The sequence below is a fragment of the Musa acuminata genome, chromosome BXJ3-3, assembly GCF_036884655.1.
Source record: "Musa acuminata AAA Group cultivar baxijiao chromosome BXJ3-3, Cavendish_Baxijiao_AAA, whole genome shotgun sequence".
Classification (NCBI taxonomy): domain Eukaryota; kingdom Viridiplantae; phylum Streptophyta; class Magnoliopsida; order Zingiberales; family Musaceae; genus Musa; species Musa acuminata.
In genome coordinates this window covers 33,739,559-33,763,709 of record NC_088351.1, presented here as the reverse complement: position 1 = coordinate 33,763,709, position 24,151 = coordinate 33,739,559, and the positions used below count along the sequence as shown (strand labels likewise).

General features: G+C 35.1%; 2 protein-coding genes, 1 long non-coding RNA gene and 3 other non-coding genes across 7 annotated transcripts; 1 reads left to right on the top strand and 5 right to left on the bottom strand.

Annotated features, from left to right (window-relative positions):
* Positions 1 to 8,454: 8,454 nt before the first annotated feature.
* On the bottom strand, positions 8,455 to 13,124 carry LOC135632244 (external alternative NAD(P)H-ubiquinone oxidoreductase B2, mitochondrial-like). The gene is made up of 10 exons (XM_065140648.1): positions 12,889 to 13,124; positions 12,455 to 12,719; positions 11,679 to 11,885; positions 11,360 to 11,610; positions 10,808 to 11,024; positions 10,595 to 10,699; positions 9,374 to 9,646; positions 9,155 to 9,276; positions 8,869 to 8,988; positions 8,455 to 8,712 (listed from the first exon to the last, which is right to left on the bottom strand). The coding sequence occupies exons 1-10, from the start codon at positions 13,107 to 13,109 to the stop codon at positions 8,625 to 8,627; spliced, it is 1,869 nt and encodes a 622-aa protein (XP_064996720.1). The 5' UTR covers positions 13,110 to 13,124; the 3' UTR covers positions 8,455 to 8,624.
* Positions 13,125 to 13,713: 589 nt separating this feature from the next.
* LOC135633286 (uncharacterized) lies at positions 13,714 to 16,934 on the bottom strand. 2 transcript variants are annotated; one of them, XR_010494951.1, is made up of 3 exons: positions 16,837 to 16,934; positions 14,517 to 16,626; positions 13,714 to 14,231 (listed from the first exon to the last, which is right to left on the bottom strand). It is a non-coding gene; the product is annotated as an uncharacterized LOC135633286 (long non-coding RNA). The 2 variants fall into 2 exon arrangements; XR_010494950.1 differs by having other exon boundaries at positions 14,517 to 16,926.
* Positions 14,766 to 14,868, bottom strand: LOC135634425 (small nucleolar RNA snoR97). The gene has a single exon (XR_010495346.1). It is a non-coding gene; the product is annotated as a small nucleolar RNA snoR97 (small nucleolar RNA).
* LOC135634472 (small nucleolar RNA Z278) lies at positions 16,166 to 16,281 on the bottom strand. Its single transcript, XR_010495381.1, has one exon. It is a non-coding gene; the product is annotated as a small nucleolar RNA Z278 (small nucleolar RNA).
* LOC135634426 (small nucleolar RNA snoR134) lies at positions 16,441 to 16,584 on the bottom strand. Its single transcript, XR_010495347.1, has one exon. It is a non-coding gene; the product is annotated as a small nucleolar RNA snoR134 (small nucleolar RNA).
* Positions 16,935 to 18,855: 1,921 nt separating the features above from the next.
* Positions 18,856 to 23,055, top strand: LOC103979568 (probable histidine kinase 2). Its single transcript, XM_009395742.2, has 6 exons — positions 18,856 to 19,068; positions 19,136 to 19,810; positions 19,918 to 20,293; positions 20,454 to 21,025; positions 21,147 to 22,283; positions 22,849 to 23,055. Exons 1-6 carry the CDS (start codon positions 18,856 to 18,858, stop codon positions 23,053 to 23,055), a joined length of 3,180 nt encoding a protein of 1,059 aa, XP_009394017.2.
* Positions 23,056 to 24,151: the final 1,096 nt, after the last annotated feature.

Genomic DNA, 24,151 nt, shown 5'->3' with positions numbered 1-24,151 from the left:
ATTTGGCTTGCAAATGAACTGCATTTCTCTTCCACTCCAAAATAAGCAACTTGTTAGATGTCTTTGAATACATAGCAAATAGTGATGAGTTTTTTTGACTGATGAGAAGATCATCCATCTAGAGAACTAATAGGTCCAAGAGCCACCTTCTTGATCTAAATTAGATGGTCCTGAGACATTGTAGAGAGATCCTCCTATCCACCAAGAAAAGCATCACCACCACCTCATCCAACCATAACAACATATGACAGCCGTACAAAACAAATTCCTATCGGATCCTCTTGGCTGCAGCCACATCTTCCTTCTGTTCCGGTCAGCATCTTCAGAAAAGATAGCTTTCATCGGACACCGGCCTCTTCTTCAAGCACCAAAAGCCTTTGTCCTTTGATGATTACGAGACTCGCACAACATATTTGTTTTGCCTGGCAGAGAGTGTTAGCCATCCATGATGGAGAGAGCAGGGCGGTGATCGGTGTGACAGACATGCTGCAGAGGCTGCAGCAGGATGCACTCCGCTTGGCTGGGAAGGCGCTCGTCGACCTCTTCGATATCACTGAGGCTACCGAGATAGCTCGCTTTATCAAGAAGGCACATGTCATTTTACATTGGATGCAGATTCCAGATTGTAACAATAAAATCTCAATTATTTCAGCTTAGTTATAATTTTTTTTGTCGTTATTAAGATATATATAATTATATTCTTAGTTAAATTTAAAATAGTTTTTATTATTATTTTTAATATATTTTTTTATTTTTTTCTTATAACCTTAATAGTAATTATCTCACTTTTTTAATGACAATATCTCTCTCTATATCTTTGTAGCACATGTTTTAACCATAAAAATGATAATTATGTTATTGTCATATGAAAAACTTTAATATTAAAAATTAAACTCAAATAATATTAAATTAAATTGATGATATGTATCTTTGAATGTTATTCAGAAAGTCTTTATTTTATCTATAAGTATATCATCATCGTAAGGCTATAGCAATGTTAATTTACAAAAAGAACTACATTCGTCGTTTTCTCACTTTATATTCTTTATATGATCACTATCAATGATGAATTAGAAACAAATGAAAGATGAGAGAAGATCTTGTTATTTGGTTTGTTTGTAGGAGGTCTTGTCCTTTTATAGGTGAGAGCATAAGTTGATGATGAATTAGAAACAAATGAAAGATGAGAGAAGATCTTGTTATTTGGTTTGTTTGTAGGAGGTCTTGTCCTTTTATAGGTGAGAGCATAAGTTTAGGATACGTAATTAAGAAAGTCATTCCTATCAATCTCTTATTCTGATGAATTCTACTATAATTGAAATTTCTTTAATAACCATAATCAAAATTCAATTATATCTATAATATATCTTATTTAATTAGATAAGATCATATATTATAATATTCTCTCACTTGCCCATTAATTGGTAAGATATAAAAAAAATAAAAATAAACTAAAATTTTATTTAAAGATAATTTTATTTAATTAGATTCTAAAATTTAAAAATATTTTAAACATACATATAAATTTTACAAAATAAACCAATAAATCTAATAAACATAATATCATATTTTAGTTTGACTAACAATATAAGTCATAATAGTTATATATCATTAATATCATATTGCCTTCTATGTATTATAACATTATTAACCCTTCCTAACATAGTCCAAAATTACCTTTGTAATTTATCTTGTCAAGATAAATCGAGATAATTTACAGAATCAATATATGAAACTAGCATCATTTTAGACTGATATATTTTTGAGTATATAATCCTTCCTCCCTTCTAGATATTTTATTATTTTATTTATAATATTTTAATATTTCATTCCTAGATATGTCTAATAGATACTTGATATTTCAATTATAAAATTGATATCTACTTTAGTATAGGCTTGAGCATATAATAAACTTCTAATTATGCATATATAATGAATATTTTCTTTATCTAGTTTTTTAAAGTTATTTTAAAAATACTTATTTTCACTTAATTTTTTTTTTACTTTTCTCATTTACTGAACAAAGTTATATATTGTCTAGAAGCTTGTTTAATTTCATAAATAGATTTTTTAAATTTATATATATAATTTTTTATTTTTTATTTTTATTATGAATTGTTTAGGTTAAACTATATAAATTAGATTTTCATTCAAAAAATTATTTTCATATTCATATAATGTAACTCAAAATCATAATGGGCTACTAATATTATGATGATTCTTAATAAGTTAATTTAAAAAAATTTAAAAAATATCTCATTATAGTCGATGCACTCTTTACAAGTAAAATCTTTGACCATAAGTCACTATTATATCATTTCATATTATTTTTTAAGTCATTTTTATATAATAGACCCTTTTATAGTAATCGGATAATTTGATAAGTTTTAAGATACTATTTTAATTTATTGATTTCAACTCTTCTTTTATTGTATTATACCACTTTTTTAAATTACTATTTTTTATAACTTACAAAAATAATGAGAGATCCTTTTGATTTCTATATCATAGTATAATTATAGTAGACATATCACATAAAAATCAGAAACAATAGATCTTTTTTCTTTTTAAAATCTTCTCAAAACTACCGGTTATGATTATTCTACAAGATTATTAGCGATGACAATAATATTCTTGTGAAATAGTATTGTTATCCTTAGATATACAACCCTAAACTATAAAGATTATTTGAAATAAATTCTTTTTTGGGTTTATCTAAATCTCTTATATGCGAGTTATTGTAAATATTATTTTTCTTGATGTCATTCGAGACTAATTCCTTAATATAATTTTATAAGTTATTAGTCTAGGTCATTTTGATAGCTATAAGACCAATACAATATTAAAAAATATAATTTAAAATATCTTATTAATAATAAAATATTTATTAAAATTCACATCTCATAAACGTATCATCCTAAGCCATTTTAGTAACTATTAGTTAGATAAAACTTAGGGATATCAGTTGTAAATAATATTCACCAAAATTTTTAATTTAATATATGTTGAAACAATTCAATAATAGCCACCATAATAATTATTGAATATTAATCAATAGAAAGAAAAACTTATATGATAACTATAATCATGATGATAAATCTTACCTTCATATGAAAAATAAATATTATTCTATAATTTCAAACATAAGCATGTGAATAACTAAACAAATATCAAAGAATAATAATTAAAATTTTATTTATAACATGCAAAATTTTATTAATATATTATATAAAAATAAAAAATATATATAATTTATACTTTTTTAATAATTCCTATGAAACTCTTAGATTTGTCAACCCTATTTTATTGGGTAAGCTTAAAATTAGGCTATTCAAATTGGGCTTATAGATTTGGATCAACCATTTGTTGATGTTGATAGGAATAGAGGATAGAGATATCAAATAGAGGAATAGTATGACAAGCTTTCAATCTTCTATATTTCTCTCAAGAAAAACTCTTTACAAATTTCAGAAACTCTCTTACCCTCATGACCCAACATATGGGGTTTATATAGTCCCCAAAGATACATTATAATAATTGTATTCAAGATGAATCATTCTCTTTCAAGAAACCCTTTCAAGAACCAATAACCAATTTGACTTATTCTTCTATAGACTTTTAATCCATTTTTTCTTCTTCATGTAATGAATCTCCCTCTTGATGCAATTAACCTCTTTATGACATTTGAACAAGTTTAATTCCAACATTCTCCCCTCTTAAACTTGTTCCATCCAGCATGCCAAGTTTTCTTCGAAGTTGTTGAAATATTTCAAATTTAAGAGGCTTTGTGAGTATATCAGCCACTTGTTCACTTGTCTTGACATGGTGTATCTCCACTTCTTTATTTTTGATATGATCTCTTATGAAATGAAATCTTGTATCGATATGCTTTGATCTTTCATGATATACTGGATTCTTAGCTAAGGCAATAGCTGATTTGTTATCAACATAAATCTTGGTTTACTTCTCCTGTGGCATATGAAGCTCTTGGAGTAATCTTCTTAGCCATATTGCATGACAAACACTAGAAGAAGCTGCTATATATTCTGCTTCACAACTTGATAGAGCAACGATTCGTTGCTTTTTTGAAGACCAAGTGAATGTAGCTTCACCAAAATAAAATACAAATCCAGTTGTACTCTTCCGATCATCGTAGCTTCCGGCCCAATCACTGTCACTATATCCAATGAGCTCCAACTTTTTAGATGATGAATAGAACATTCCATACTCAATTGTTCCTTTGATATATCGCAAAATTCTTTTAGCGACATTTAAATGAGATGTCTTTGGAACTTCCATAAATCTACTTATTAAACCAACTCCAAATAGTATATCAGGTCGAGTGCATGTCAAATACCTTAAACATCCAACTAGACTTTTATAATAAGTTGGATTAATATATGTACCTTCACCTTCCTTGGTCAACTTGGTGCCATATTCAACAGGTGTATCTGTAGGATGACAATCTTCCATAGAAAACTTCTTTAAAACCTCCTTTGCATAATTTTCTTATGAGATAAAAATTCCTCCATCATCTTGTATAACTTCGATACCAAGGAAATAAGTCATTAAGCCCAAGTCGGTCATCTCAAACTCCTTTTTCATAGAGTGCTTAAAATCTATAATCATGGAACTACTATTGCCTGTAAATATTAAATCATCTACGTACAGGCATACAAACAAGATATCTCCATTAGAGTTAGATTTCGTATAGAGAGCATGTTCATGTGGACATTTAGAAAAACCATTTTGAATAAAATAAGTATCTATTCGAGAATTCCATGCCCGTGGGGCTTGTTTAAGCCCATAAAGAGCTCTCTTTAACTTGTATACTTTGTCTTCTTGTTCTTGAATAATAAAACCAGGGGGTTGTTGAATATATACCTCTTCTTCAAGAACTCCATTAAGAAATGCTGATTTGACATACATTTGTAAAATCTTCCATTTCATTTGAGCTGCTAGAGAGATAAGTAATCTTACTGTCTCTAATCGAGCAACTGGCGCAAATAGTTCTTCATAATTAATCCCATATTGTTGTTTATATCCCTTCGCGACCAATCTGGCCTTGTATTTCTCCACCTCTCCTTTTGCATTTCTTTTTGTTTTGAAGATCCACTTAACACCGATAGCTTAGTGGTCTTCTGGAAGTGTAGTAAGCTCCCATGTATTATTTTTGTTAATTGCATGAATCTCTTCATTCATAGCTTGTCGCCATTTTTCATCTCTATAAGCTTCTTCAAAGGTTAATGGATCATATCCTGCAAAAAGACAAAATAAAGAAAGTTCATCATTGTTAGTATCAATCCTTCGAGTCACATCATATAGGTCCTGAATCGGTCTTGTCCTTCTTATAATTGGACTTCTTGAATCATGTAACATAGCTGATCTAGGTGATGATTCCGGCACAGCCACTTCGGTGCTTGCTTGTATTATATCATCTTCTTCTGATGCTACAGCTTTCTTATGCTGCTCATCACTTTTCCAGTTCCAAATCTGTTGTTCATCAAACTCAACATCTCTTGACATCACAACTTTATTTGTGATAGGATTGTAGAGTTTGTAACCACCGGAATTTTCTGGATAACCTAGCAAAATGCATTTTTGACTTTTATCCTCCAATTTTGTTTTCTTCTCTTCCAAAAATGCAACACTTCCAAAAATCCTCAAATGATCAACTCTTGGTTTTTGTAAGCTCCATGCTTCTTCTGGTGTAACATTACCAATTCGCTTTGTCGGAAACCTGTTAAGCAAATAAACTGCACAAGCAACAGCATCACCCCAAAATTCTTTTGGAATTTTTCTTTCCTTTAACATGCATCGGACCATATTAAGGATAGTCCTATTTTTTCTTTCCGAGACACCATTTTGTTGAGGTGTGTATGACATGGTGAATTGATGCAGAATTCCATTATTTCTACAAAAACTTTCAAATTCATTTGATATATATTCACCACCTCTATCTATTGTATTCAAGATGAATCATTCTCTTTCAAGAAACCCTTTCAAGAACCAATAACCAATTTGACTTATTCTTCTATAGACTTTTAATCCATTTTTTCTTCTTCATGTAATGAATCTCCCTCTTGATGCAATGAACCTCTCTTTATGACATTTGAACAAGTTTAATTCCAACATCATTCGCCTAATTAAACTCATCAAAATTAAAATTAAATTTTGATTTTCCTTGAATTTGATCAAACTTGATTGATTAAATCTAAATCTAGTTAAGTAATCAAAATACATTCATGATCAAGTTTGATTAATATATTTGATTAAAATAAATTAAATTAGTTAATTTTATAATTGAGGACATAAATTAGAAAATTTTAATTATTAGAGAGTAAAAATTATAATTTTGTTTAGGATGTATAATACAAATATCTTATTGTAGAAGGGTATAAATGAAAAAATGAATTAAAGTATACATATTGGAATTATCTAATGTCTTAGAGATACAAATATCCTTTAAAGAAAAACCCTAATTCGTTGTTGTAGATGTCACTCTCATGCGCGTGGGTCTTGTCGACGGTGCATGGGTCATCTATCGTCTACACGCCACTTGTGATGGAACGATTGTTCGCATGCGGTTGACTGGCAATGTCACTGTCCCCGCGTCATGTTGTCGCACCCACCCATGATTGTATATCGACTAACGACCACATTGTCACTGTGGCACCTAACGATGCTTACAAGTCTGCTATGCATGTATAGTACCATTGCCTTTAGTGTCCAATCGATGCCAATCATGACCAACAAAAGTAACAACGGTCTTACTGTAGTTGTTGTACGCAAGTGGCAATCGCCATAGGCAATTGCGCCATTGTAGCTGCCACACACAATAGTGCTACAATAGTCGTCGCACGTGGCCACACCACTATAGTCGCTTATGATCAAGTCAGATTGATCGTCATTGATTATTGCTATCTACGATCCTTTTGCTATATATGTAGTCACTACTCACGATTGGATTAGCGACTACCAGAGGCCATTACCCTTAATAATACTATTATTGATAGGAAACTATTGATAACAGTCCATTGATCAAACACGAGGAATCTCATATCGCCCGTAAGTATACGATAGTACATACTAGATAGAAAGTAGATTGATAACACAAACAAATCATTCAAGTATCATAAATTAAAACCGGATAACACCTTTTCACAAGTAAAAGATGATAATAAATAGACCTAAATATAAAATAGATTTGAAATTCTTTTATGATATAAAATATTTGATTTCAAAACATCGCTTTGATACCAATTATAAGCATAAAAATATAATATGCTAATGTTATGTAAAAAAACTTTAATATTAAAAATTAAAATTAAATGACGATATATCATATTTAAATGTGTACCTTTCGATACTATCTAAAAAGCCTTTATTTGATCTACCGGTGCACCGTCATCAGATCGGAAAGTCATAACAACGTTGATATGTAAAGAGAACGAGACTTGCTTTCACTTCTCTTTCTATCATTCGTAGGATCGTTACGAGCAATGGATTAGGAACAAATAAGATATCAGAGAAGATCTATAATCTTTCTGGTTTTGTTGATTTGACCCTAAGAGGTACTGTCGTTTTATAGGCGAGAACCGAGGGTCTAAAATGAATTATTAGGAAAGTCTCTCCTATCAAAATCATCTTTTAACGAATTCTACCATAATTTGACTTCTTTATGATGATCGATAACTGTAATAAAAATCTAATCATATCCATAATATATCTTAACTAATTAAATAAAATCAATTATCGAACACATGTTTCTATCATCCTAAATTATTCTTTCTTATTTTATGATCTATCAAAACTATCCCTAATTGCAACTCAATACATCCATTTGAACATAGTAATCTTAGCAATATAAATCAATAAATATATATAAATTTTAAATTATTTAACATTTAAATCCATAAAATATTACTAGACAACCGTCTTATAAAATTAATAAGGACATTTTTTTTTCTTCCAATCAAGATAATGTAACCTCTTTAAACTTGCAGGAGTTTGATGGGTCATATAGAGCAGGGTAGCAATGTACGGTGGGAACTCACTTTGGTTCCTTTGCGACATGCCACAATGGCTACTTAATCTACTTAAGCATAGGAAGCCTGGCCATAGTTCTCCTCAGGGGTGCACCAGATGCTGAGGTTGACAAAAGCCATTTCATTTCCTTGGAGTCGGTCAGGGCTTCATGTACTTGTCTCTGTATACATAGTGCAGGTGGTAGATGATCTTATTCAGAACTATCATGAACAAAGTCTGAGTAATGGAACCTTTCCTAGTCTCATCTTGTTGTGGCTTGTGAAAGAGAAGTGTTGGGCCATTTATCCAATTGCATAGAGACTCCTGTTGTATAGTAATAGTGTTCTTTGAAAGCAGCAATGATGTTTGGCAAGAATACAGCAAAATTATCCTCAGCAGCATCTCTCCAACACACAACACTAAATGTACTCAAATCTTAAAAGAGCTTTATTGATTATGATTCAGTGAAAAGGAGGTGATCAATGTGTAAGTAACAATAAGGTAAAATAGCTCATGGAATGATGAAGCATGAGTTACCAAAAATCCAACACAAACTTTGTTTACAACAAGCAGTGTGCAAGTTTTGTTGCTGAGCTCTATATGCGGCTCGAGTCCCTCCCAAATATGAATCGCCTCGTCCAGTCGGATATTACCAGTGCCCTTGTGCGCCAGCTGACTTGCTTGCTGTACATGGATTCAAATAAATAAGCGAACAAGGTTGTACCAAGATTTATGTGGCATTTGATCTTGTACTAATGTAAGATGAAGACTCGACTACAAGAGGAAAATTAGTAGATCATGGACAGATTTCGAGGAGAGGTAAAAGAAAAAAAATGTTACCTTGCATATATTGAGTACCATAGCCATTGGGTACTATGTCCAATAGAGATCCAATCTCCTGGGAGTTGTGCGGCTGTTTGTTCTCCGCCCAAAGGAGCAAATTGCCCAAAATGCTTATATCTTCAAGAAAAGGATAAGTTTGATCAAAAGAGCCGCAGAGCAGATGAGAGTTCCACATGTACATTAAAACTAACAGGTTTCTGTATTCCCAAGTCCTTTTTTATAAATAATTTCCTGTGTTAACTACCAGCTGCTAAACTCGTTGCACCCTATATTCTGCAGTTACCTAAAGGGAAGAAAGCGATGACGGCCCATTTTTGTTATCCGCTGTGGACCTTCTGGTTTCTCTTCAGAATCCTTCATTCTGTTAAAACATCTAGCAAGATAGTGCCCTTGTTGTGCAGCAACCTGGTTTGGCAATGTACCATAACAAGCAGAACTGTATACGCCAATCTGATGATAGATAGTCGGCACCATGTAATTAAGTTTTTGTATAAAGAACTACCTGAGCTGTTGCAGGAAGATTTTTGACCAGCGAATCCACATTAGCAAGAGCATTTTTGAACTCTTCTATGTTAAGTTCTAAAGCTTCCTTCTTAACATCACCTTTTGAAGCCTTTATCAAATCAACTATGTCGCTCATTTGCTTGTTTTTCAGATAGAGTTCAACTTGAGGATACCTTATGCAAATATCTTCTAGAACATCTTGGATCTCTTTCACAGTTAAAGTTCCTGAATTATCCTTGTCCGCAAATCTAAAGATTTCCATGATATCTTCCTGTAAGAATATTAAGATGAAGTATGTTAGCAGACTACACATGACCTTCAGGTCCTTACATGACATAACCACTGATTAGTTATTCTCTATTCAACATATTATACATGACCTGCAGGTCCTTACATTTCTTCTTGATGAACACCTATGACCACTTAATTGCAAAGGTTGTTTTGAAGTTCAAATAAGCTACCAAATAAGAACTGCTGGAAAAACTTCTGTAAGCCACAAAGGGGAATCTCTAGGAATCAAAATCTAAAATCATCAGTTAAACTTCTCTTTTAAGATAATCATCAGTTGTAGACTATTATAACTGATGGTCAAAATGGTCACCAAAAGTAAAAGATAGCTGCTTTTTTATGGCAACATGTATATAGAGTTATGGATCACACATGTTGTTCAGCTGCATGTAACATGTCCCTTTAATAAGGTGTATAACAGTCAAGAGACTCTTACCTTTTATTCTTAGAATTCAATTTGCAGTAGATGAACCAATCAATATTACTGTCAGTACGACCAAACAAATAGAATTAAGCTTGTTATAATGTGGACATTTCATAAGCATGTGTTCAATTGGATAAAAATGATTTATCAAAATCACAATTATTCAGACATATCAAGACTTGAATCTACCGGGTGAAAGAAGCGCAGCACGAAAACCTGAAGGGAGTTGGCAAACATTAAATGAGAAAAGAAGAGTGTGCCTGATAAAGTTAGCTTCTGGAAAACAGAAAATAATATGACTTTCACCAGGTATGATGGTATACATTTTAAAATGAAGAGTAAAAAGAGCACATATAAGGGAAGCAGAAGCTGCTAATCCATAATGCATGTACACAAGTGTATGAGCACCTGTGGGTGTTCATGCGTATCATGTAATTCAAAAATACATCCAAAAGTGCTGCTTCTCTAAGGAGAAACTAGTAAGACCAATAACAAAAGAGCACATACCATGACTTTTCTTTGGCTCATTGTAGCACAGTCACCGATAGCACAAACATTTTCACACTCACGGACTCTCAGCCATTCATCAGTAGCTAATGCACGCCTATTACCCTGTGGGCATCAACAAAGAATTTACAGAAATATCAAGACTGGACAACAGTATTCTATATCTCTGAATGAGACATTCTAAAACAATTTTGATCACAAGAAGCAACTAACCTGACCAATTTGTTTCATGAAATCCAATATGACAGGACGAGTTCCAATACCAGTTGACCAAACAGCCATTCCATATGGTACAGAACTCTCTCCATGCAATGCGTTCTCCATAGTAATTGTTTTATCAGACACCTTCACAACCTTAAATCCTGTTTTTAGTTCAATTCCATCTCTTTGAAACTTCTCTTCAGCAAATTTACTGATCCTTTTGTCAAACCTGTGCATGATGTGACAATGCAAATCATAATCACAGAGGCAGTACAAGTAGGAAATTGGAAAGCACGTAACATGCCTTATGCTTAACTTGGAAATATATGAAATTAGCCCAACTAGAAGTCTAGAACTACAGTTAAAAGACATAATGTATTCGATATCAAGAGGTGTCTAGTTACTAAAATTTCCTGGCACCAAAGAAGTCAAGGATTTATTTACAAACAGATGTAAGATTAATGATTTACAACTCTGCGGGACCTTAGTACTTCTGAACTTAGATTAATGTATAATTTACTGAGATGAAATATCACTATCTAATGACCGTTAAGCTCTCCTTACATGGTCAAGATGTGCTCTCCATGTTCAACGACTGTTATCTTCACTAGGTCCTGAATGGTCGGGTATAACTTAGCCAAATCTTCAGAGACAAAGTCATGCAACTCTGCTGCAAATTCAACACCAGTTGGACCACCACCAACAACAACAAAATGAAGAGTTCTCTTCCTCTCTTCTTCATCGAGGTCTGGAAGAGTGGCCCTTTCAAAACAGTCCATCACACTTCTACGAATCTTTTGAGCATCCTCAACTTCCTGCAAAATGTAGAACTCCAACATGACTCACATCTTTGTATGGAACCTCAATGATTGCAAAAACCTACCTTCAAGAAATGACAATGTTCCACCACACCAGGGGTGTTGAATGTATTTGCCCTTGCTCCAACCGCTATCACCAAGTAGTCGTAATCAACAAGAAATTCACCATTTCCCTCCAAATTTGTTCCGATATCGCTCCTGCAGTATACCTTCTTGTTCTCTGGATCGATCTTGAAGCACTCAGCTTCCCAGAATTTAATTTCTCCACCTTTCTGCAAAATCATCATCCAAAAAAAAATCTGAGAGTGATTATGTTGATTATTACATATAGAACATATCCAGTAATATGAAATGAAAGCAAGCAAATTAATGTTCAGTGCAATAAAGAAAAAAAAAAAACTATAATTCCACTCCCATATTTGATTCAATTGTATCATAATTCATACCATATTTACCAGAATTTTATGAGATTATGAAGTTCAAGCATGGAAAATTGTAGTGCATCAAAACCTGTTCTGCTTTATCCTTTCCAAAAAGGATCAAGCAATTTTTCCCTAGATCTTTCTACGGTATATGAAATTTTAATATCCACATTCCTCCCCTACAAATTATAAGATTTGAGTATCAACATCCACTTAATTATTCCTTTTTTTGGAAGACGAGCCCTTTTAGACAACAGGGAAAACAAGTACTAGAAGAGCCACGCATATATCACCGGATACCTAAGAAAAGGAGAAACTTCTTGAAACGAATGCTTCGGAGATCATTCATCAAGGCAGTGTGTCACCACAGCTTCAGAATAAAGAAGACGAACAATTGGTTCCACCGAAAGGTTGTCTACCTTTGTTATGATCTTGCGTATCGGTTCGACGATGCTGCGGGGTTCCACCGTTCCGCATGTCACGCTCGGCAGCAAAGGCGTGAATGCAAAGTAGTTCCGAGGCGATATCACTTGCACATCGTACGAGGAGCTATCAATATTCTTCACGAAAGTAGTGCCAGCCCAGCCAGTTCCAAGCACCACCACCTTCTTCTTGGGAGCAACGCCCGGCGACTCGGCAGCAGCTTCTGCTCTTGCGTCAGCATACGCTACGAGACTCCCACCACTGCAAATTACCGAGCTTAAGAGCACAAAAGGAGGGCTAAATCAAGCTGCAGTATCTCTATGTACTCGATCGAACTATGTGGGGAGCTTCCATCAGACCAAGAAAGAATCAGATCGGAAGCCAAGATCTGAAAGACCCCCGCTTCCGGGATCGGGGAGGAAGAAGGGACCTGGCGGCGAAGACGAGGACGAGCTTGGAGAAGGTGGGGCGGTGGCGGTAGGCGCGGGCGGCGCCGTCGAGGAAGAAGGCGGCGAATCGCATCCTCCAGCGAGGCGAGAAAGAGTTAGGGAAGGAGATCCCAAGAGGAGGGGAAACGTTGAGAGCAGAGAAGGCGGTCTTCGGTCGTGCTCTCCCGTCTTTAACCTTCCCGTTTTCTGGCACAAGCGACATGCCGTTGTCGGTACATGTCGGCTTTTGATGCAATAACAATTAATTACAGGGGCTTTCTTGCATATATTCCATGAATCCGGTATAGGTTGTTCTTGCGTTGTTCTTGCGTCGCAATCGATGCTTCATTCCAATGCTCGTTGTTCTTGCGTGCAACTTCTTTGAGATGAAGAGTATAGGTTGATTGTGATGGCAGGTAGCTCGTGACGTGTGTGACTGACGGTGAAGACAGATTCATTGGGTAGTCGAATTAGTAGAACTCGTATAAAAGAAAGAAAGCAGCTACGAGCCTCGCACCCAGCAAAGTCGCAAGAAGATACGTGGACGATCTAGAAATTAAGTATATCATTATCTTTCACAAGATTTGAAGTTTATTATGTGATAAGATGATTTAACTATAACTATTAAGTTAATTAACCTTGATCATGTTGTTCCTCTTTATGGTTCTCATTATTGTCCTTTCCTTGACTTTAGTCGCTCGCTACATTTTCGTTTTCATTATTATTCTAGCAAGTCACTCGCTACCCACCTCCTCATCTCTGGTCTGCTCTCTTCGTCCAGGTAGAAAGGGAACCGACACCGAAGGAGAGGGAGACATCAAAGAACGTCCAATAAAATAAGAGATAAATAGGAGATCCATTACGGTTTTTACAGAGAGATCGCCCACAGACCTGGGAATTTTGATCAGGTCCCTCACAACATTCCTATTTAGACGATTCCCAAGTATACTTCTAATACAGAAATATGAAGCTTCTCAAAAGGGTATTGCCCAAAACAGCCCCTCGGCTGATGACAGAGATCTCATCATACAACTTGTAGTCAATATGATACTACCAATATTTAATGCACTGTATTAAATTAACAATATTAGGTTATTCACCTAATAGAAGAAGCATCTGTGCACTCGAAACTCTTAAAGAAGGCGACGTTAAATCAATCGTGAGCTTGATCTAATCGCCTTGGAGCATTCACAATTCCACCTACAGAGGAAGAAGACTATGGCATGCTGTTTGGATGTCGCTATCACCTATCCGGTTCGATATAGTCACAAGTATAAGAGGTAGAAATCTGATCGAACTGGATAAAGTTCGAGGGAATCTGAACCACCAAAACTTGTACATGTCCCTGAGAGAAAAAATTGCATTTCAGCTTCTGAGATTATAATTTAAGTTGTAAAAAAGTAAATTAATTCAGATGACAATTATTAGTGTAAAAATGTCACTACTCCAATGGGGAAAATAACAACAAATGAAAAAGTATCAAGCAAACCAAAAGTCATGTTTTCATAGAACATAAATATTTGATGAAACATAAAGAACAATGGACAACTTGCTAAATAACTAAATGGGAAACCCCAGCAAAACAATGGACTGGAAATTTAAGATATGGTACTCAAAATTTGAATTTTACCTTTACCAACATAACACTGGCACAGGACGAGTACAGAATAGTTGTTGCCTAATTCATCGATGGATATTGACAGATCGGTCTCCATGTTGCAAAATACCAGAAGGTCATTAACAGCCGTACCCTGAATGCCAATTTAGGGCTCACATAAAACAACATCAAAGAGAAGGTCAGCACTGGCAACTCATATAGGTAATTGTTAAGTAAATGAATACGTATGACAAACTCCAAGAATGTATATCTACAAATATAAAATTTTGTGTTGTTATTTAACTCCGAACTCATAGGACAGGAGATGAAGCTGATGGCAACACAATATTTCTGAGTTCTTCAGCCTCCAGGCCTATCATTAACGAGCAGCTGGAGGATAGTTAAACTCAGGTATTGTCAACAATCACTGCAATACTAGATAGGCAAAACAAACTAGTTCTCAAAGGATAATTGTTTGAAGGAACAAAAAGGAAAATATTTAACATATATCACAAAATATTATATAAAAAATTACAAATGATACTGTAAGCAATGGACTTCAGAAGATGTCATGCTAAAAACCTTATAAAGAAAGATACTGAAAGATATATCATGAGAGTAATTGGTCCCGGTACTACGATGTGACAGGTCACAAAGTTAGTAACACACAAGCCCTATCTACAAAACTGATCTGCAACATCCTTCCTAGAGAAGGATAAATTATTGTATGTAGGAAAAGATAGACAATAATTGCTTTTACCCATCTATACATACGCATCAAAGACAACTTCCAGAAGATATGAGTGCAAATGGATATATAATGTTTTGAGAAAACCATAAAATCATGCAACTAAATGACAGTAAATACCGCATAACAGGCACCAACGAGGCTAGAATAACTTTAAGTAGTAAAAGATTGGAGCCTCAGAAGTATTAGTTGATGTCATATGGGTTGCTGCTTTCCCACGTAGATTCTCCCTGCATGCAGATAAATCATCTTCCGCAATCTAAAACATTTCTCAAGATAAACTCGAGAGTTGCTAAAGAATGCTCAACTAACAAGTTGCAGGAATCATCCAAACATTCTTTTTTTAGTACTAACTCGTTCCAAGTTACATGATTAACAATGAAAGACCCAATTAAGACACTAAGAAAAAAATCACAAAATTCGGATAATAAAGTTCCAATAAATAGACCAACAAGTAGATGAAACATCATGCATTATATAAAGTCATGTATAATTAATTATATCCAACCATACAACTTAAATATTGGTTTAGTGAAGGTGCATTACCAAAGGTTGAGGGTTTGAAACCTCAAATTAAGGGTTCAAAACCTCATCCGATATATTCCCTTTGCACAAAAAAAAAAAAAATCAACCATATAAAAGCCAGGAAAAATACGAAATCTAAAAACAAAAAGGAAAAATCTGGAAAGGTTTTGATCAAACGTACAACAAACTCAACTAAGTCATACGCTCGAATTGGCTAAGCAACTTATTCATTATACTTAGTATACATTCACCACTAAATCACAATAAAAAACAGTGAACAACAGATAACTGACTAAAATTGTTTCGCTCAATGGAAAAGCTCCAAATTTTAATTGGTACTTTGACAACGAACAACTTAAAGAATCCTGCTGCTAATTACAAAGTCATAAAGGCTGGATTTTGGTACAATGCCTCAGACAAATCCAGAAATGTCAACTGAATGCAGCAGCTCCAAGTAGGTTCTCCCTGCAAAACAGGGACCTGGACCTATCTACACCTCCAAGTCGTGGATATGTCATCACAGGTGACCCAACAACAACAAAAGCCAAAAGACGAAGAAATCAAAGTAAAAGGAGGCTAAACAAAAACGTCGTAACAGCTTTCCGAACACATTCTCTAAAGCGGATCAACCTACAAGATACAAAAAATCAACTGGATCGAAACGATTTCAAAGAAAATGTTCTGAAATTTGGCCGTCACTTTGACACAGACCAGTGGTGGGATTTCATCAACAGACCTGCAACACGGAACGGAAGCTTAATCCCGCACAAGCATTGGGGCTTCGATCGTCACAGGTCTCTTCAGAGAAAACCGGGGTGCACCGTGCATCACAGTATCTCAACATCAACATACCCCATGGTGAAGCAGAACCTGTCAAAATCCAAACGTCCGCTTCACAGCGAACCTACAACCTTTTCCTATTGCTACATGCAACAAACATTTGTACTCAAATAGACCTTAACAAGGCTTTGCGGAGGATAAATGAACAAAAACCAAAGGAAAAGAAAAAAAAACCGAATTGATACTGCAACTGCGAACGCTGCATCGTGCATCGCGAATCAACACACAAAGATCCCTCACCTTACTCTCTCTGTAGCCGTACAAAACCCACAAAAGAACCCAATGCGAGACGTAGGAAAAGGTCCGAAGTCCCAATTTATAGAGATGGAAGGAAACCCTAACGCTAGCGTATGACCACGAACGGCGGTTGGCATCAATAAATCGGCTGTTCTACGTGGAACCGGTCAGACCGGGGCTACATTTCCGGTCCAATCGCATCGATCAGGTCAGGCGAACCATAACTGTGTGAACGAACCAATCCGAACCGGACCGCGTCGACTTAGGTCTGCAATCGATCAGGTTAACTCGAGTTCACGTAATGTTAGGAACAGAGAGTTCTATTTGCTCGATTGGGGTCGGACTGGGAGATCAGGCAAGTGGAGCAACCTGGTTTGACTCGATCAAGTGAAATAAAATCCATTAATTGTTTAGAGTTATTAGTATTACATAGATATCATCTGAAATTTCTAATAATACATTGTTTTTGGTTTATGCTGCATAATAATTTGACTTCGATGCTCCCATAGTTGGAAATATTATATGGAAAATAATCAGCAAAATCAAATTAAGGATTCCAAATTAGTACTTAGGGTTGCCCTATCCCATGTATGAACCCTAACAGATCTCCTTCCATCGATAAAGGATGTCGCTTATTTGAATCAATTTATTTATATAAATATAAAAATCGTGGATTTTTTTATATTAGAATTTTGAATTAGTAATGCCTACCATATTATGTTCCAAGTTTGGTGACATGGATATGTCACTGACTTGATCGGACACGTGTCAAACAAAATCATGCAGGATTTCTTGCCTGTTACGTCGGCGTTAAATCTTCGTCGACCACGAGCGAGACCACCTCTGCCCCGAGCGCCCCCTTCTTCCTCACCGGCGACGCCCCCTCTGGCCCCGCCCGTGGAAGAGCGCGGGCCACGTCTGCCTCGATCGCCCCGTTCCTCCTGACCGGCGAAGCGCCCTCTGCCCCCGCCCCGAGCACCCCACCTGTGGAAGAACGCGGCCCACCTCTGCCCGGAGCGCCCCCTTCTTCCTCACCGGCGACGCCCCCTCTGGCCCCGCCCGTGGAAGAGCGCGAGCCACGTCTGCCTCAATCGCCCCGTTCTTCCTTGACTGGCGAAGCGCCCTCTGCCTCTGCCCCTGCCCCGAGCACCCCACCTGTGGAAGAACGCCGCCCAACTCTGCCCCGAGCGCCCCCTTCTTCCTCACCGGCGACGCCCCCTCTGGCCCCGCCCGTGAAAGAGCGCGGGCCACGTCTGCATCGATCGCCCCGTTCTTCCTGACCGTCGAAGCGCCCTCTGCCCCGCCCCGAGCACCCCACCTGTGGAAGAACGCGCCCACCTCTGCCCCGAGCGCCCCCTTCTTCCTCACCGCGACGCCCCCTCTGGCACGTCCCGTGGAAGAGCGCGGGCTACGTCTGCCTCAGCCCCAGCCCGGAGCGCACCCAGACCACGTCGCAAGTCTCCGACGTCTTGATCCTCCAGGTTTTGGGTTTTTGGATTTCCTTCTCGTTGCAGACGTTTTAATTTACCGTAATGCCCCTACAAAACAACCAGTCTTTTGACAGCTGACGTGAACCCGGTCGATCCCTCGTCGGCTCTTCTCCATCCTTTGACCTACTCATCGCCGCCGCCGACCTTTCCGGGCCTGTTTGTGCGGTGCCCTCCACTGTGCTGCTGCCTTCTCTCCTCGGCAGGTGTCTCATCGCATCTCTGTTGACTGTGGGTAAGCCGCCTACAAAACATAATAACATGCAAAACGAGATTTTTCTTCGATGAGATAGCAAACTTGCCTGACAAAGGGCGCTAAAACCAGTCACTTTCGATCCACCAGTGTTCTTAAATATATCGGATATCATCTCTTTTGTGTCTAGCAACAGGAGAACATGAACACGTATAGGGTTGTTCGTCAAAGTTGGATTCTTTATCCTCTGGTAAGCGTTTCTAATTTTTTGAATGATATCTTATGATGACACCCAGCAGTACTCAATTCTTTGGCCTATTCTTGGAGCAGTTGTTGTTGATGATGGGCATTAGCGTGCTCGTCTTGGTGATTCTCACGAGTCAGATAGTTGAGCACACGATGGAAGATGCCAATGAAGAAACACTCGAAGCATTAGTCTCGCAAATCAAAGATCACTCCAACTTCTTGCTCCAGGCAAACACATTCACGTACGAAGCAGCCAAGGCTCTTAGCTGGGAGGAGAACTTGTCTTCCTTCTTCACTTCAGGGAGCAAGGTAAAGAACCGACCACTGTTATGCACAATGTGAGGAGCTCTTGCTAATGAACCTCTTGCGTTTGCAGATAGTTCCACAACTGTACGTGCCATTTCTGATGGAGCAATGGGTCGCACAGATATCTTATATCGAGCCACGGGGAATTCTTTTCTCTTATTATCGTGATGGAAATCAAAGTTACAATTTGTTCACTAACGTATCAAATACTTCTGATGATTTCTTTGCCTATTCGTGGTGCACTCAAGCATTAGATGGAGAAACTGGTAAACCATATGGGAAGATTGTCTGTTTTCAACCAGGTCAGTCGAATGACTCCAAAGATGCATCGAATGGTAGGAAAGGAGAGGCTTCATGGGGAGTTGGGTGGGGAAATGCCAAGGAGCAAATGCTACTTTTTACAGCTCCAGTTGCTAAGAGTGGGATTCTGTCACTGGGAGTTCCTCTAAGAAGTTTGAGAGATTCTATTTCAAGGATCAATCTTCAAGGTGGATGCTTTCACTTGGCTGTAGAAGGGCATATCATTGCACAAAACGGGCCTCCTCATACTCATTTTGTTTACAATAATAGCATGATGTCAGTTCTTGTGATGGATGAGAATGATACCAATGTATTAAAAGAGTACGATAGCTTTGCATGTCATGATAATACTTCCATCCGGCCATCAAACACAAATTACTTGTGGATTTCGGGTAAGAGATATCAGCTTGATTGCTTTCTGCTAAATGTTTCTGGAGTCCAACTGGTAAGACACTTTGATACTTCAACATTTTATTGAAACTAATCTTATTTAGTTACAAAATAATCATCATTGCCTCAAATTAACTGTGTAAATTCTTATTTGTTTAATAGGTATATACAGTAACTCTTGCTGACAAAGAAGTTGTACCATTATTCCAGAAAACAAAGATTGCTATCGTTTTATTGGTGTTGTTTATGATTCTTGGGACAATTCTTGGGAGCTACGTGATGCTACAATTGCTTCAAAGAGCACAATTACATGAGACTTTTTTGCGAGCTGATCTCATCAAGCAAAAAGGGATCATACAACAAGCAGAAAGAAAAAGTATGAACAAGAGTTTAGCATTTGCTAGTGCTAGCCACGATATACGTACGTCTCTTGCGGGAATCACTGGTCTGATAGAAATATGCCGTAGTGATACTCCTCAAAATTCTGAATTATCTCGAAATTTGGAGCAAATGAATGGCTGTGTATCAAAACTTCTCGGTAAGTTCATTAGAAAATGTTAATTACTTATTTTATCATGGGTTATTTCATCATAGATGAATGTGTTATTAATGTTTTCAAAGTACAATATTATCATATCCTTTTAGCTTTTTTCATCAAACAAAGTGTCTTATCTTTTTCCAATTTTTTTCTTTTGCAGGTATTCTAAATTCTGTACTTGATATAAGTAAAATCGAAGCAGGAAAAATGCAACTAGAAGAAATTGAATTTGATATTGCACAAGTTCTTGAAGAATCGGTCGATATTTTTCATGTTGTAGCCCTTAAAAAGGGTTTGGAGGTTATTTGGGATCCTTGTGATTGCTCTATTCTTTTATCTAGCAACGTCAAAGGGGATTGCAGACGACTTAAGCAAATCATCGATAATTTATTGGGCAATGCTGTGAAGTTTACATCCGATGGACATGTTGTCTTGCGTGCATGGGCTAAAAAGCCAAGCTTAGAAAATCTCAGATGTTCTTCTCAGAATTTTTGCAACTCAAGGAATGCATTTAATCCTCTATTAAGATGGATATCTAAAGATAAAAGAGATCAAAGTCTCATTCAAAATGATAATAGCCTCATCGAAATTGTCATTGAGGTAGATGATACAGGTATGGGGATCCCTAAGGAGAAAAGAGCTTCTGTGTTTGAGAATTATGTGCAAGTTAAAGAATCATCTAACAGAGATTACGAAGGCACTGGTTTGGGACTTGGGATAGTTCAATCTTATGTGAGTATTGTTGATAATTTCATTCTTATTTTCTATGTTCTTTTATATTTTTGATATTATAATTTAATTAATATCTTTATTTCTAGAGTGATACTAACTTTTTTTTCTTTCTTTCTTTTAGGTGCGTCTTATGGGTGGCGAAATCAAAATTCAAGATAAAGATCCAAGTGAAAGGGGAACTTGTTTTAGATTTAATATATTTCTAAAATCAAGTGACTTAGAAGACCAAGAAAAAGATGAAAAATCTAGTATATTGTGCATCGAGTCAAGTACTCAGATTATACAATCAAATGCTCGAGCTTTGGCATTCAGAAGAGGTCTATCAATAGAAGGGATTCATTCGCTACTTATGGTTGAAGGTGATGAAACAAAAAGAATAATGCAAAGATGGATGCAAAACTTAGGAGTAAAAGTATGGACAATTAATCATCCGGAGCTTCTTTATCCTACACTTGATAAGATCAAGGATAATTTTAATATTTCAGGTAAATTTGATACAAAGTCACTTATCAATTTCTTGAATACGACGACATCTTATAAGTCAAGCAAGGAGAAAGAAGATATTGAGATGGATAATGTTCTACCTTCAACCAATAAGGAATTTAAGAATGGCTCTGGAGGTCTCAGTATTTATTGGTTAATTGTCGTTGAATTAATTCATGCAAATTTTTCGGAGATAGTATCGGCCTTAAAGAATTTCACGGACAAGGTTCCTAGAAGTCATTATAAAATTGTTTGGTTGCTTAATTCGAATGCTCCCGGTGAAGATTTGAGAAGATCTAAAGAAGTACCATGTGATCTTATACTACAAAAGCCAATTCATGGTTCTCGTTTATACTTGCTTTTGAGACTTCTGCAAAACTTTGGAAGAGAAAATGAAGATCTTATTCTCGATGAAAGGCAGCAATATGGTGAATCAAATTCTTTTATGGAAAGTGATAAATTTGTAGTGAATTCTTCGATTCTTCGATCCAATCAACATGCTAATCAAATATTTGGATCCAAGGACAGTTTGAAAGATGAAAAACCACTAAAAGGTATGAATATTTTGCTTGTTGAGGATGTATCTACCTTACGTCATGTGGCTACAACCATGCTTGCTCGTCTCGGTGCAACCATCAAGTCTTCTGAGAATGGATTGGATGCCTTAAACTTGATTCGTGATGCTTTAAAGGAATTGAGTCATGCACATGAAAGGGATACTGAAATGGGAGAGTCAAAGCGCTTTTATTATGATATCATTATTATGGATTGCGAGGTAAAAATAAATCAATATATTTTACATACGCATGATTAATTAATTATAAACTTTTTATTATTCAACTTATAGTACAAGTTTGAATCATATCTTTGCTATCATATCTATGTAAAAAAAATACTAAATAATTACTTGAGTATAAATCAACTTTATCATGTCATTACAAGAATATTTGAGTTTAGTAATTATCTGTAACATAAATTTTTTGTTATAAATTTTTTTACATTAAATTTTTATTTTTATTTTTTAAAATACCTAAACATTTTAACAAGGTTTTAGATCCAATCTTCTTGATGTGTTCTTTCATATAATTTATGCATTTAATCTTATTAACGTAATTTATTCATTTCAATCTCTAGTTATAAGTTTATGCATTTCATTTGATTAATATAGTTCAAATTCATCAACATAGTTATGAATTGCTTGATATCATCTTGAAATGTATGTCAAATTTTCATATAAGTTACATTTTAAGATTTGATGAGAACTTCTTAGTGTAGATTGTTATTTTGTTTTATCAAATTTATAATAATGCTTTATTATGTGTTTTGTATATGCATCACAGATGCCAATTATGAACGGTTATGAGGCAACAAGACAAATACGTCAAGAGGAAAGAAATTATGATCTTCATATCCCAATCATCGCACTTACCGCTCATGCTACATCTGAGGAGGAAAATAAGTCAATATTGTCGGGGATGGACTTTCATTTGACGAAACCAATACAAGCTAGAGAGTTAATACATGCTATCACCACAATTTGTCAGTGAAGATAGAAGTACAATACTGTTTTATCAAATGATTTATTTGAGTAAAAATGTTATCGAGCTTCATTAATTTTATAACGTTTATTTTATAGTTCATATCTTGATAATCGTTTATATATATTCCATTGATTATTCTCACTCTAAGTTTTGTTAACATTAATGGTTTATTAAAATTTGAATCATATTTTTGTTAGTATTACTATATGTAAGATATATGTAAGATAAACAATCAATTTAATTATTTGAATCTATTTGTATGAGTTACTTGTATGTTAATATGTTAATCCCGTAATGTTATCATATGAACATTTGAGGGTGTTATATATATATATATATATATATATATATATATATATATATATATATATAGTAGATCATGCATTTATAGTGTTAATTTTATACTATTGATTAGTAACTCTAAGTTTTATTGATATTAATGTTTTATTGAGGTTTGAATCAATGGTATAACTATATGTAAGATATTAAAAAAATTAATGTAAAATTATTTGATTTTCTTTGTATAATAATTATAAGTTAATCATATAATGTTATCGAACGAACATTTGAGAGTCTTGTGATATATAAAAAAATAAATGATTATAACCTTAAAGAAGATATACAAGTTTTAATTAATTTATTTTAAAATTTAATTGTATAAAATCATTATTAATGTATATTTAGATACATCATTTCATGTTTAGCAAGCAATCATAAGATTGTAAAAATAATTTTGATAATTAATTTTAGTAAATAATTATAGAATTAGTATATATATATATATATATATATATATATTACATTTTGATTTTGAGATATAACAAAAGCATTACTATATTAATATAATTTGGTTTTTATTAATTTTATTTTTATTTTTTTGAATACCTAAACATTTTAAGTTTTAGATCCAATCTTCTTGATATGTTCTTTCATATAATTTATGCATTTAATTTTATTAACGTAATTTATTCATTTAAATCTCTAGTTATAAGTTTATGCATTTCATTTGATTAATATAGTTCAAATTCATCAACATAGTTATGAGTTGTTTGATATCATCTTCAAATGTATGTCAAATTTTCATGCTAAGTTACGTTTTAAG

Coding starts and splice junctions, on each gene's coding strand:
- LOC135632244 (XM_065140648.1), bottom strand. CDS start 13,109: ATGTCGCTTGTGCCAGAAAACGGGAAGGTTAAAGACGGGAGAGCACGA. Junction 11,025..11,359: donor GGAGAGCACATCTTGACCAT/GTAAGGAGAGCT, acceptor CATCATGCACAG/GTTTGACAAAAGGATCAGTA. Junction 8,989..9,154: donor CATCGCTTTCTTCCCTTTAG/GTAACTGCAGAA, acceptor CTTTTCTTGAAG/ATATAAGCATTTTGGGCAAT.
- LOC103979568 (XM_009395742.2), top strand. CDS start 18,856: ATGGGCATTAGCGTGCTCGTCTTGGTGATTCTCACGAGTCAGATAGTT. Junction 21,026..21,146: donor TTGGGATAGTTCAATCTTAT/GTGAGTATTGTT, acceptor TCTTTCTTTTAG/GTGCGTCTTATGGGTGGCGA. Junction 22,284..22,848: donor TCATTATTATGGATTGCGAG/GTAAAAATAAAT, acceptor TATGCATCACAG/ATGCCAATTATGAACGGTTA.